Consider the following 13,249-nt stretch of genomic DNA (forward strand, 5'->3'; position numbering starts at 1 on the left):
CTCCGGGCTGCTCCATCCCAAGCTTCTCTGTGGCGGCGTCAGTAGCGGGGCAGAGGCAGGAGGGCCTGTGCGGCTGTGCCCCAGAGCAGGGCCGGAGAGGCACGGCACGCGGGAGCTCAGGGGTGTCCAGGGCCCTCTCAGAAGAGGAAGCCGACGCCTTTCTGTTTGGATCATTCTAGGGGGGAGTTACTCGGTCCGGCTTCTTAGCAATTCCGTTGGATGCTTGAGGTTGAATTTCGGATCCCTTCCCAGAAGAACTTGGCGCTTCTGGAGGAACGCAGTAAAAGTGCTTAACTAAGACCTGGGTTGGGGAAGCGACCTACAAGGTTCTAAAGACTTCCATTCCCAGCGCCCCCAGAGTGGGCAGGCAAGCGTAGGGGCTTGTCGACCCGCTTACTCCTTGGACCCCTCTCTGGGGTGCTCAGGACCCTCCTCCCTGTTCTTGACCAGCCCTTTGAGAACTTTGCTCCTTGCGGGTGCGGCGTGGCAGATACCCCCTGCGGCGCCTGTTCAGTGATGAGAGCTCTGTCCTCCCCGCCCCTGTTGGCGTCCGCTTGTGAACAGGCTCGTGCCGGTTGTCAGACCAGCTGGCCTTCAGTTCGGGGAGGCAGGAAGCGCAGGCGTCAACCTCACATCAGGTTGGAGTGTGACGAGGACTCGCGAACACAGGCCCGGGTGCTCACGGCGTTGTTGGCGCCAGTCTCGAGCTGCCCTGGGGCCCCGTTTCCTCTGTCCTCTGGGGAGGAGGGCGCTTCCCGTGCAGCCGGGTTTCTCTGCCCTCCCTCCCCTCGTCCTGTCCTTCGTTCCTCCAGATGGCCCTGTCGTGACCGTGGCTGTCAGCTCTGCTCCGGGGCTGTTGCGGCTGGGACGCTGGGTCTTTCTTGATCTCTCTGAAGCTCTCTTGAACTGAGTGATTGCTCAGAGAAACGGAACGGGTCCCGTTCTCTCTCCATCCCTCTTCCTAGAGCAGTCCTGGGCATGGTCAGTGGTACCGGGGGTGGCTGTTATGAGGGTGAATTCACTGCCCGCTTTCTTGGGGGACTTTAAATTTCCTGTAGCGTTCAGAGCCCAGAGAGGCCCGTAATCGTCTTAAAATGTGGCGGCTGTTTCCCGCGTGTAAGTCTGCCGTGGATGGGAGCGAGGGTGGCTCAGTGCCATGACGCCTGCGTTGTGTTTTACAGTGGCTGAACGAGGAGCAGATCATCCAGAGGCTGGTGGAAATAGTTCACCCGTCGCAAGAAGAAGATGTAAGTTCTCTCGGCTTTGGCTGACTGGGAAGCGCCGGGCTGTACTAGGCGCCCTGCGGGCAGCCCCGCCCTGAGAGCTTTTGAACATCTATTACATTTTGCTTTTCCCTACTCGAAAGCCTGCAGAAATGTGAAACAGCAGGCCTGGCCCAAGGTCTGTACCTCCAAGAGCTGCGGTCGTGCCAACCCGGCTGGCCTTCGTGTTCTCCAGCCGCGTGCTCTCTGACCCCGCACCCGCTAGGCTGCGTTCACTGTGTTCAGGGCACCAAGCCATGAGTGTCGGCCACTGCTCTGACTGACAACTCTGCCCCCAGGTGTGCCCTGGACACGGGGCTGTGTCAGGGCGGGGCTTGCAGTGCAGCGCACAGGGGCTCTTCTCTCGCCGAGCAGGTGCTGCTTGGCGTGCAGGGGCCCGGGCAGTCCCTGGCATCACACCCCGAGCACTGCCGGGTGTGGCACGGCAGAGTGTTCGTGGGACCTCTCCGGAAAGCTCCCAGTTCTCGTCCCGACCCCGTCCATTCTGCAGCGCGTGGCAGCGAGTGACGTGCCCTCGCGGGGAGCAGCGTGGCATTGTGCCGTACCCACCCCGGACCGCGAGCACAAGCGGCCAGGGAGCTGGTGGTGCCACTGGGCAGTGCAGACCTGTCCACGGGCTGCAGGAGGGAGGGGCTTGGGCGCTGAGCGAGGCAGGCGCTGGGGAGGCCAGAGGGTGCTGTTATTTAACCAACTGAGCATTTTAGAAAAGTTTCTTAGTTGAATAATCGTGTTTATTTTTCTACGCTGCTATAACGTACTTCATTTGAGCTCCCTTTTTTTTTCTTTTTTAAATTTGGCCGATTATAGGATTTTTTTCCTTTCCAGAACTTTGATCTCATCTTTCTGTTTAGTGTATGTACTCTGTGGTCTTATTAAATAAAGCTCATTGGTTTCAGTAGAAGAAAATACCCAGGCTTCGCCTGTTTTTCTCTGAGCTTAACTTAATTCATTGTTGCTTATGGCTCGTGTTATTTTATGTTCCTAAGCAATTTCCTCTGACTTTTTATTATGGATTTAACTTTGGGCATGTTTCATAGTTAAAATTGTGCTTTTTCCCTCCCCTTCAGCGGCACTCAAATGCATCACAGTCACTTTGTGAAATTGTTCGCCTGAGCAGAGACCAGATGTTACAAATTCAGAACAGCCCAGAGCCAGATCCCCTGCTTGCCACTCTAGAAAAGTATGTGTAAAGCCCGTTTCTTGCTTCCCCTTCTGATGCGTCTCGACGTGCTTCCGTGTGAGCGTCAGTGGGGAGTCACCGTGGGGGTGAGCAGGCGGACACGGGGACAGCACTGCCTGCGTGGCGTGGAGACGCAGGAGGGGGCGCCCGCTGAGCCCCTGCCCTGCAGCGGGGCGGGTGGAGGCGCCTGGTGTTGGCTCCCGTGCCGCCTCCACCCGTGTCTCCAGACGCTTCCTGGGGAAGACCCTGCTGCCCACCGGGGCAGGTAGCTCGGTCTGAGTGCAGAGCCAGGAGTAACTCCTGAAGCATCGGCGGGTGTCAGCCCCGGCTCGGTCATCAGCCGGGGCTGTCCAGGCCTCTCTTCAGCAGCCCGGTGCTTCTCTTGTCCTTCTCTGCATTGCGTCTCATGGCAGTCCCAAGTCTTGTGATCGTAACTGCCCATTGCATGGCCTTTTACTAAGTTTCAAACTTCTACGAAGTCAAGTTGCGTTTCCCAGCACGTAAACGTCGCCTTGGAAGGACTTAAACAGCAAAACTCAGGGATGATGAGCTTCCCAGGGAAAGTCGCGTTTCCTGCCCCGTTGCAGTCATGGCTGGGGTGAGGACGCCGCTCCTTTATAGCCTGCGAGACAGTCGAGGGGTGGAGTGGGCTGCAGCCTCGGCCGCCTGTGCGGGGAGGCGACTGGCTGTTCCTTGGACATGCGACAGTGCGGCCCTGGGCGTGGAGCGGGGCCGTGGACGCTCACGTCGCCCCAGTGGCCACACGAAAGTCAAAGACGTGAGGGCCAGTTTCCGTGCATTCAGTCAATGGGTGTGAGTGACGTCATTGTAGATTCCTCTTTTAAAATCATCGTCATATTCCTTCTCCGAGGTTCTGGAAATCCTGGCCTCAGTTTTCCCTTAGCACAGTAGCATAGACTAGTTAGCCTTCGGGGTGCCGTCTCCCCAGAAGTCAGACCGAGATGTTGAGTGCCGTTCCGCCTCTTGGCGCCCCTTTTGTGTTCTGTCCACGGTCTTGGGCGGCACCGCGAGGCGGAGGCTGACGGGAACAGGCCTGGGGCTGACAGCATCGAACGCTAGTTTCAGCAGACTCCTTGGCAAACTTGAGCCGAGGAGGCAGGAGCCCTGTGATGTCACTGAGGCGAGCCATCACTGTGCTCAGTGGGGAGGCCTGCCTGCGCAGTGCTCCTGATCTCTTCCTCAGAAGAGAGATACCCCCAGGCACCGCCCCCCCCAGGGCCTGTGACTCAGAAAGTGCCACAGGAAGTGGCCATGACCTCCGTGACTGTAGCACTTGTGTGCTCGCTAGGTCACGTTTGCTGCCTTGCGCTGGTGAGGGCGATGCCGTACTGAGGACACAGTGTCCTGGGGCCTCAGAGCGGACTCTCAAGGGATTGGATCCATGAACTTTAGGGGGTGTGTGACATGAAGGAGGTTTCAGACTCGCATGGACCCCAGAGGGCCCGGGAAGGAAACTGGGGGGTTGGCTCAAGAGGGTTGACCCGGGGCGCCTTGCGAGTAAGGTGGGTGTGTGGGTGACGGTGGGAAACGGCGCGGATGGAATCCCCGTTGGAAGCAGCTGCCACTGGACTGTGGCGGGCAGCTTTTTGTCCCTAAGGGTAGTGAGTTTGGGCTGAGTTGGGTTTGTTTGATTCCAGTCAAGTTGGTTCATTCTGGAAAGGTGAGTCTTGCCTTGGCTGCTCTTACAAGACCCAGAGGTGAGCCATCGTCTCCGAAATCCAGGCCACCCAGCTCAGATCCTGGGTCGGTTGGTGCCGACCCAAGAAGTCCAGTTTGCTCATAGTGAGTCTGACGACTGAAAGAAGAGAACAGCCTTTCTCGCGTCCTGTTTGATCAGGGCTGGCCTGCTCTTTTGGTTTCTTCTGGTTTCGGTGGTTGTTAGCGTGTGGACTCCGAGCAGTTTGCTGAGCGCTTCTTGTGTGTCAGCAGTGCCTGTTGTCATGCCCGCAGTAGGCTCCCTCCAGGCACCACGAGCTAGGAAGGGTCACAGCCCGGGGACGGTGAGGACCAGGATGGTTGGTGTTGCCAGGCTGGTGGGCCTCTCCATGTGGGTGCCGTGTCCATCCACCTCCGCCTGTGGGGGCTCCGCGTTCTCTGGGGGGGTGTGGCCCTCAACCCCAGTCCAGGTCTGTTCCCTGCAGACAGGCGCACGGAGCTGCTCATCGGGGTCTCACCATCGGGGGAGCATCCCTGTGCGCAGAGCTGCGTCGGGCTCCAGACCAGTTTTATTTGCTTTCCCCAAATAGAAAGCGGTTCTGTCTCACTTGCTGTCCCTGTCTGGCAAGGCGGGACACAGCTGTACCTGGGATGGCCGTGTCCACCCTGTGAGCACTGGAAGGAAGGGGCCGTCGCAGGAGCTCATGGTTGAACATTAGCAGATTCTCGGAAATCTTGATGAGCCAGAGAATATATTTCTCTGACTGCTGTGCTGCTGTGTGTGTGTGTGAAGAACAGGAAGAACTTGCAAAGAATACTCACAGTGGCTCACTCCAGCCTGTTGTTACTGCCAGGTTCCTGTGATTTTCCAAATGTTAATCGTAGAACATGCAACAGTTGATGTTTCCCCGCTTTGCATCTCTTAATTCTGCACGAATGCCTTAGAAGGGGAGCATGTAGGGATTTATTTTATTTATTTATTTTTGCTTTTTGGGTCACACCCGCCAATGCTTCAGGAGTTACTCCTGGCTCTGCACTCAAGACTGACTTCTCGCGGTGCTCGGGGGGCCATGTAGGATGCCGGGCATCAAACCCAGGTCGGCTGCGTGCAAGGCAAATGCCCTCCCCGCTGTCCTCTCGCTCCAGCTCCACTTAGGGATTCTAAGCGGCCTTCACAGTCCCTCTTTGTCCGGGTGAGGGGCCCCAGTGCCACTCCCCAGGTGCCATCACTGCTCTCTGGTGATGGGGGGTGAGACTCGGCTTTCCAACACTGGCTCTCAGCACGGTCAGCAAAGATAAACGGGGCCCAGGAAAGGGGCGGGAGGGGAGGCTGAGATTCTGCGGGAGACGCACATTTGTACGAAGCAGGGCCACTTGCCTTCAGCAACAAATGTATTCAAGTTCTCTTAAAAAATAGACCCAGCGAGGTTAAACTCTTGCTAATGTGTGATGGTGTCCGACTCCAAAGCAGCGTGTTAAACGGTGTCACAATTAGCGGTTGACTATTGATCTGTTTCCCCAGGCAAGAAATTATAGAGCAGCTTCTAGCCAATATTTTCCACAAGGAGAAGAACGAGTCGGCCATCGTCAGCGCCATCCAGATCCTGCTCACTCTGCTGGAGACACGGCGACCCGCGTAAGCTGCTTCTCTGGCCAAATCAGCCGTGTGTTTGCTTTGGGCTTAGATAACTGACGAGATGTTAGTGAACTAGAACATTATGCCCCGAATGTCAGGTGCTGGAACCTTAGTTCTCTGTGATTGGGACGAGGGATGCATTTCTAAGAAACACTGTTGTGATGAGCTGAGAGCTTGTCTGGCCCGGGGGGGGGGGGGGGGGGGGTGGGGTGATTACCGTAATGATCCGTGCAAGAAACTTAGTGTTGGGTTTTGTAAATCGTGGTGCCAAAAATTTACAAAAGTACTCGGGTTCTTGTCACTTGGGTTTTTGTAGTGGTGTGCTTCTAGTCAGTGCTCAAATAAAATGTGTATAGTGGCTTGATATACACAAACACTTAATTTTTGCTTAAGAAAATGACAGCAAAGTGTCTCTGCTTGATGGCAGCCCTCCTCGAGGGGGCGCCTGGGACCTCGGGTTCCTGTGACCTGGACAAGGGCAACGAGCGCCTCAGACCGCTACAAAAGCCTGGCGGGTCTGTCAGACTCGAGCAAATGCCTGTGTTCAGTGCTCCAGATAACGCACCGTCTCAGAGGCTGGGGCCCGGCTCCAGGAGGGCGCATGTGTAGAGGCCTCGGGTTCCACCTGCCACACAAAAGCATAGCAGAGAAAAGGAAACGTTTCATCCCTGCGTGTGCCTGGGCCAGCCGTCTCACGCTCATTCCGTTGCTTTCTGTAGTCCTTGTCCGAGCTTCTCATGGCAGGTTTCCTAGCTTGGTCTGGACTGTGAACTCAGGAGCACTTGTGTAAGCACTCCTGGCTTGTGTCCCGAGCTGGAGCTTGTACTCAACCACTAGTTGGGTCCGTCCAACAGCCCGGAGTGAGGGGAGAGCACGGAGGAACCCTGTGTCACTGGTGATGGGCACTCGGGCCCCTGTTCAGTGAGCAGTTGGCTCTCGGTGACCCGGCGTCTTCCATCATGAAGACATTGAATCCACAGTTGAACCTTCCGGCAGAGAAGAGGCTGGGCTCGGGTCTGAGTGCGGGCGGCAGGGTGCGGGCCTTGCAGTCAGCCTGGGCTCGGCACCCGGCATGTGGTCCCCAGGCCCCACCAGGAGGGATCCCTGAGCGCAGAGCCAGAGTGAGCCCTGAGCACCACTGGGGGTGGCACCAGAAAGAGAAAAGAAACTGGGCTCAGGATGACTTCTTCGATGGATTCTGTCAAAGCTGTAAGCCTGCCAGGATGAGGAACAGACTTCACGAGGCCGGCGTCACTTGGAAGCGAGACAGAATGCTGCCGGAAGCAGACCGCCTGGCAAGACTCTTCCAGTGCTCACATGCAAAATTCCTGAAGAAAATATTTGCGGATTCGATGTGAAAATGACCATTTATCATGACCAGAAAGTGTTTATCTTGGGCGTGCAAAGCTTCTTCAAAAAGCAAACCAGAAGGGCAGTATCAGGAACACGGACAGTCGCCGGTGTCGCGAGACGGGGCGCTCAGGAACACAGAGGGGTCCAGCCGTGTCCAGGCGAAGCACACTGACCGCATGTGTGTCCCGTGTGTGCAAGTAGCTAACAGCTACCCACAGAAAAACCTGCAAGCAGCCGTCTCCCCTGCTTGCCAAAACGGAAGCAGCCGAGCTGTGTTTCCGCTGGTGAGTAGCTAGATGAGACGGGACCTTCAGACAGTGAAATGATGCTCAGCTCTGAACAACAGGAGCCATCGAGCCATGAGAAGACTCGAGAGAACCCCCACTATCTCCTGAATCCGGGTCTGCCATTTGCCGAGGCAAGCACCTTACGTGCTGTGCGTCGCCCCAGACCACCCCCAAAGTAATTCTTTTTTTTTTTTTTTTTTGCTTTTCGGGTCACACTTGGCGATGCTCAGGGGTAACTCCTGGCTCTGCACTTAGGAATGACTCCTGGCAGTGCTCAGGGGACGATATCGGATGCTGGGAATCGAACTCAGGTCGGCCGCGTGCAAGGCAAACGCCCAACCCGCTGTGCTATTGCTCCAGCCCTCCCAAAGTAATTCTTAAGGGGGTCATAAACTACATTTAAATCCCCAGAGTTAAAAATTTCTAGGGAAAAAAATCTTTCACTGGTATCAGTGATTACTTAGATATATCGCCAGAGCCCAGGTCACAGAAGAGAAACACCCCCCTCAGAGCGTTCACCTCTGGCACACCCAAGGACACATCTTTTTTTTTTTCCTCTGCTTTTTTTTGGTGGGGGGTCACACTTGGCGATGCACAGGGGTTACTCCTGGCTCTGCACTCAGGAGTTACCCCTGGCGGTGCTCAGGGGACCATATGGGATGCTGGGAATCGAACCCGGGTAGGCTGCATGCAAGGCACCCTACCCACTGTGCTATCTCTCCAGCCCTAGGCCACATCTTTAGATAAACCAGAACCACTGAAACAATAAGAAAAGAGCTTAAACCCAAAGGTCCAAGCAGGCAAGTGTGCATAGCCAATCACCGAGCGAGATCACGAGTGACTTCATTGTCATTCGTGTCCCCAAGCTGCTTCACACCTGGCTCGTTCCTGGCATCACTCAGCCTTGCAGGATGCAGCCCTGCGGACCAGAATCACGGCCCTGTGCCACACTGACACCCTGGTCGCCCCCACCCCCAAATCGAACCTGCCTGCAGGCATGGTCCGCACTGGGGAGGCGTCTCCTCGGGCCTATCCGGACACCATCACACTGGGGATGCATCTCCCGCCTCGGGGGGGGGGGGGGGGGGCAGCCACAGGCTGCGGGAAGGCAGCAGCTGTGTTTTGGGGTCTCCCGTGGGCCTCCTTGCAGAGCTGGCCCGCAGCCGGGCCTGGGCGGCTGAGACCTGCCCTTCAGCAGGTGGCTTGGGGACTAACAGAACATTCTCGGTCTGTTCCGGAAAGGTCAGCCACAGTGGTTGGGTGACCTCGTTGGCCTTTGATGTTTGCCCAAGTAAGTAAAAACACACGAGAGTCCCTCTGCCGGCGCCTGTCACCTTCGTAAATGACTTGAATGGATGTTGAATCTGCCTCCGTGTGGCCGCTTGCTGCCTCTCCCAGGCCTTCCACCTCGGAGCCTCTGTCGAGGGCCGCGGGCTTCATTTTGCATTTGACTCTAAGTCTTACTAAACGCCGTGGCCGTGGTATCTAGGTCAGGGTTGTAGGTGAGTGATGCTTACCCCAGAGTTTCTAGATTTATAAATAGGCCAGGGGAGCAGGTTAGCGCCAGAGCTCACGCGTCACGCCTGCAGCTCGCCGCGCGTGCTCACACACACACACACACACACACACACGCAAGCACACACTCTCTTTACATGGACAGCATAGTTTTCACTTAGGTGAATAAAGACAACTCCAAGTGTGGCTAAGAAGGTCACTTGCCCCTTGGGGAAATAATTATATTTATACCTGCTATTTACATTTGAAAAAAGAACTCCAGATGAATTAAATTGAAGATACTCTAGAAGAAAGCTTCAGTTCTTCATTGGATGAAGGGATTCTAGAGACCTAGAGAGAAGCTCTTATTGACCCTGCCCGCATTGCTGCCCTCAGCCAGCCTGTGCTCTGGGTCCCTTGTTGGTGTCAGCACGCACGTCACAACAGCCCAGGACAAGCGTCCAGCTCTGAGCGGGGGTCAGGGCACAGCGCGGGACGGAGGGTGAGGAGTCGGGAGTCAGCCTGCTCCGGCCGCCGCATTTTCATTCTTTTCTTATGTTTGGACCCGGCACCCAGCAGTGCTCAGGGGCTACCTGGCTCTGCACTCAGGGATCACTCCTAGGGTGCTGGGGATCGAGCCTGGGTGGGCCGTGTGCAAGGCAAATGCCCTCCTGCTGCCCTGTCCTCCCTTACACCCGCGGCTTTTGTAGTCACTCATGGGCACTGATCAGATACAGCTGCTCCCTGGAACTGCGTTTTGTATAGGGGCCTCCACTGTGGTGCCGGCACCTGCCCCAGCGGCCACCCTGGCGGTGCTTGAGGGCCATGCCAGGCCTTGAAGCTCCCCCGGGTCTGTCCTGCCGCGCTTGGAGGACTTCCTGTTGCAGTTGGTCACTAACGCAGTGGGATCTGAGGGTCTCGTTCAGCACCTGGGTTACGGAATGGTTTACCCGAGCAGAGACTGAAGGGGATGTTAAAAAGTAATTTCCGCCTTAGGAAACGTGAGACTCTTTATCATCCAAAACAACCTATTCGCAGGGCCTGTTCTTATTTTTATGTCGTTAAAGTGGCCAGGCCTGTTGATTTTCCCGGACCCAGTATGCTGCGTCCTGTGGCTCAGTGCTCAGATCTTTGGGTTTCCGGATTTCTTCCCCAGTACTGAGTCAGAGTCGGTGTTGGGTTTCGGAGCCCGAGGAGAGGGGCCTGTCCTTTGGCTCTCAGGCCACGCTGGCTGGTCCTGGCTTTTCCGTCACCCTCCTCGCTCCCTCCAGAAGCATCGGTGTGGCACAGTCCCCCCAGGCTTTGGCTTACGCAGCAGCACTGCCGGTAGGGAGCCCGCAGAACCGTGTTTCGAGATTTACTGAGTAAAATCTCCTTGCTTTGTTTCAAGGTTTGAAGGCCACATAGAGATCTGCCCGCCAGGCATGAATCACTCGGCTTGTTCCGTCAACAAGAGTGTTCTAGAAGCCATCCGAGGAAGACTTGGATCTTTCCACGAGCTCCTCCTTGAGCCACCGAAGGTAGGCGGCTACCGGAAGCCTGTTGGCGGTTCGTCCACATTAAGGGCAGAGCGGTGTGACCAGCACACAACTGTCCCTGCGCTGTCTGGGTGATGGGCAGACTAAGCCCAGCACAGTGGCTCCCTAGGAAACCGTGTCTCAGTTGTTCTTTTATAAAAATTCTTGGGGGTTTTTGGTGTGTTTTTTATTAACAGGTTTTTGCCACCGCACTCAGCTGTGCTCAGGCTACTCCCAGCTCGGACTTGGACTGCTCGGGGCGGTGTTAACGGGTGGACGGGGGCGTGCGGTGCGGGGGTTGGCCAAGTGCTCTGACATGCGAGGAAAGCAAGCCTGTTTCTGATAGCGTGTTGTGTCCTCACTGTGAGATAGACTTCAGGGGCTGCTCTTTGAAGTTGAGTCCTCTTCATACTTGGAGACGTAGCCGTCTGGGGACCTTAAGGAGGGTGAGCGTTTGGTTTTCAGTTAGGATCAGTGGGGTATGAACAGCAAATTACCATTATCTCCGGAAGGTCACTGAAAACACCTCAGAAGAGGGATGTCCATCGTTTGGCAGTTCTGTCTCTCACTCTCCACAGTCAGCACTGTCTCCACAGTCAGTCAGCACTGTCCCCCATGGTCGGTTAGTCCTGTTTCCCACAGTCAGTCAGCACTGTTCCTGTATCCTATAGGCAGCGCCGTCTCCCGCAGTCAGTCAGCTCTGTCTCCTATAGTCAGTCAGTGCTGTCTCTCACAGCCCTGTCTCCCACAGTCCAACGGTTTTGTCTCTTCCAGTCAGTGCTCTCTCTCACAGCCGGTCAGCTCTGTCTCCCACGGTTATCTGCCCCGTTTCCCACAGTTGGTCAGCACTATCTGCTACAGTCAGCCGGCGCTGTCTCCCATGGGTCCCTAGAATAGTCTAGCTCCTCCTGTTCTTGGCTTTCGTGGCCTTTCAGGCACTTCATGTTTAATCCTTCGGATCCTTGCCTGGGGCCTGGTTGTTTTCGTGCCACAGTGTTCCTGGGGGCTCTGCCTGTCCTCTGCCTCTGGGTGTGCCCCCAGGGTGTGCTGTCCCCCTCTGCTCGGCCTTTCTCTGCTCTGTGGCCAGCTCCTGTGCGGGAGTGGACGGGGACCCAGGGCGGCAGAAGGCCGAGCCGGCTTCCTGGGTGACAGCCGCTAACTCGGAGAGAGGCAGGGGCTCGTTGGCCTCCTCACCTGCGTGGACAAATGGCATTCCATTATTATTTTGGTTCGTTTTTGTTCTAGGGCAACACCTGCTGGTGCTCAGAGCTTATTCCTGGCTCTGTGCTCAGGGCTCGGTCCAGGTGGGGATCAGAGACCCTTCGGGGTGCTGGGGGTCGAGCCCCGATTGGCTGCATGCACAGCAAGTGCCCTGCCCTATACTCTGCTCCAGCCCTGGAGTTTATATTTGATCGGGTTCTGTGACGTGTCTGATTTTGGTGGTGCTCAGGAGACCATACTGGCTGCTGAGGGTTCAGCTCGGGCTGGCCGAGTGCGAGGCAGGAGTCCTACCCGCTGCCTGCTGATGGCTCCACGGCCCCCACCCCCAGCTTTTTATTTATTTTTAATTGTATTTTGGGCCACTCCAAACAACGCTCCAGTTTACTCTGCACTTGGGAATTGCTCCTGGCGGCTCGGGGACCATATGGGATGCCACATGCAAGGCAGACGCCCTGCCTGCTGTTCTCTGTGGCCGGATCCTGCACTTTCTGTTTTTAAGTGGACGTGAGTAGCTTTCCGCTGTCTTGGAGCCAGGGCTCCTTAACCTCTGGCCAGACCTCCAGGCCAGGGCAGTGACTCGGCGTTTCCCCCTCGTGCTTCCTCACAACTCCAAGTTTTCAGTCATAGCCCAGAGGTCCTGTGGGGTGTCCTTGTCAGGCCTTGTTTCCGGTGAGTCGGGCACTGTGAGTGCTCAGCGGGTGCCCCATCCGTTGGTTTGCTCCAGACCGGATTTGACCGGGACACTTTTCCTTCCTCAGAAAAGCGTGATGAAGACCACGTGGGGTGTGCTCGACCCTCCCGTGGGGAACACGCGCTTGAACGTGATCAGGCTAATATCCAGCCTCCTTCAGACAAACACCAGCAGCATCAACGGGGACCTCGTGGAGCTGAACAGCATCGGGGTCATCTTGGTAAGCTCCCCCACGCACACCTGACTCTGCCCGGGCCTGGGCCTGATGTGGGTTACGCTCCCTGATTGACAGTTCGCCCGGACCGGGCACGGGTAGTCTTCCATTTGCATGCTGAACGTGGAATCCTTTTCACTTCTCATTAGCCGAGTGGCACTTCCTTCCTGTGTAAAGTGAGTCAGAGTGTGGTTTTTCCTTTTTTCGTGGGGGCGGGGGCCCATGCCCAGGCAGGTGCTCAGGGCTTCCTTCCGGCTCGGTGCTGCCCCGGCGTCCTGTGTGGTCCTGGCCGGTCTGCGTGCAAGGCTGACCTGCCCTGCCCTGCTCTTTCCAGCCCTTCTGCTGGTCTTTGGTTTTGTTCCAAGATTTGTTCCAGAAACAGGGGCCTGTCTGCTCGGTACTGAAAGCAGAAACAGCACCCTGGGCTTCCCCAGTTCCAGGCCTGGCCCTGACACTCACGCGCCCAGCTCTGTCCCCCGCCTGCTCTGTCCTGCCTCTCAGCGCCACGGGACACAGGTGGCAGGAACCACAGCTACGCTCTTGAGAGTCCGGAGGGTGTTTCAGAGGCAGGTCTGGGGTTGCTTACGGCCGGGAAGATGATCCCCTGCTAGATGGCCTGTGGCGAGTGCCCTGAGTGCGTTTGTTCGGGCAGGAGGTGGCAGAAGGCGGGGTGGCCTTCACACAGGCCAGAGCCCT

The 13,249-nt window shown here is 56.5% G+C and overlaps 1 protein-coding gene across 3 annotated transcripts in view; it reads left to right on the top strand.

Moving 5' to 3' along the window:
- PPP6R3 (protein phosphatase 6 regulatory subunit 3) overlaps positions 1-13,249 on the top strand; it is a 78,296-nt gene that overhangs the window by 42,827 nt on the left and 22,220 nt on the right. For all 3 annotated transcript variants that reach the window (XM_056131995.1, XM_056131996.1, XM_056131997.1), the window contains exons 6-10: positions 1,182-1,247; positions 2,351-2,463; positions 5,663-5,776; positions 10,301-10,430; positions 12,407-12,559. In XM_056131995.1, the coding sequence (XP_055987970.1) occupies positions 1,182-1,247; positions 2,351-2,463; positions 5,663-5,776; positions 10,301-10,430; positions 12,407-12,559 (576 nt within the window). The remainder of the gene's footprint in view (positions 1-1,181; positions 1,248-2,350; positions 2,464-5,662; positions 5,777-10,300; positions 10,431-12,406; positions 12,560-13,249) is intronic.

Source organism: Sorex fumeus, unplaced genomic scaffold (genome assembly GCF_029834395.1).
Source record: "Sorex fumeus unplaced genomic scaffold, SorFum_2.1 ptg000093l, whole genome shotgun sequence".
In the NCBI taxonomy this organism is placed as follows: domain Eukaryota; kingdom Metazoa; phylum Chordata; class Mammalia; order Eulipotyphla; family Soricidae; genus Sorex; species Sorex fumeus.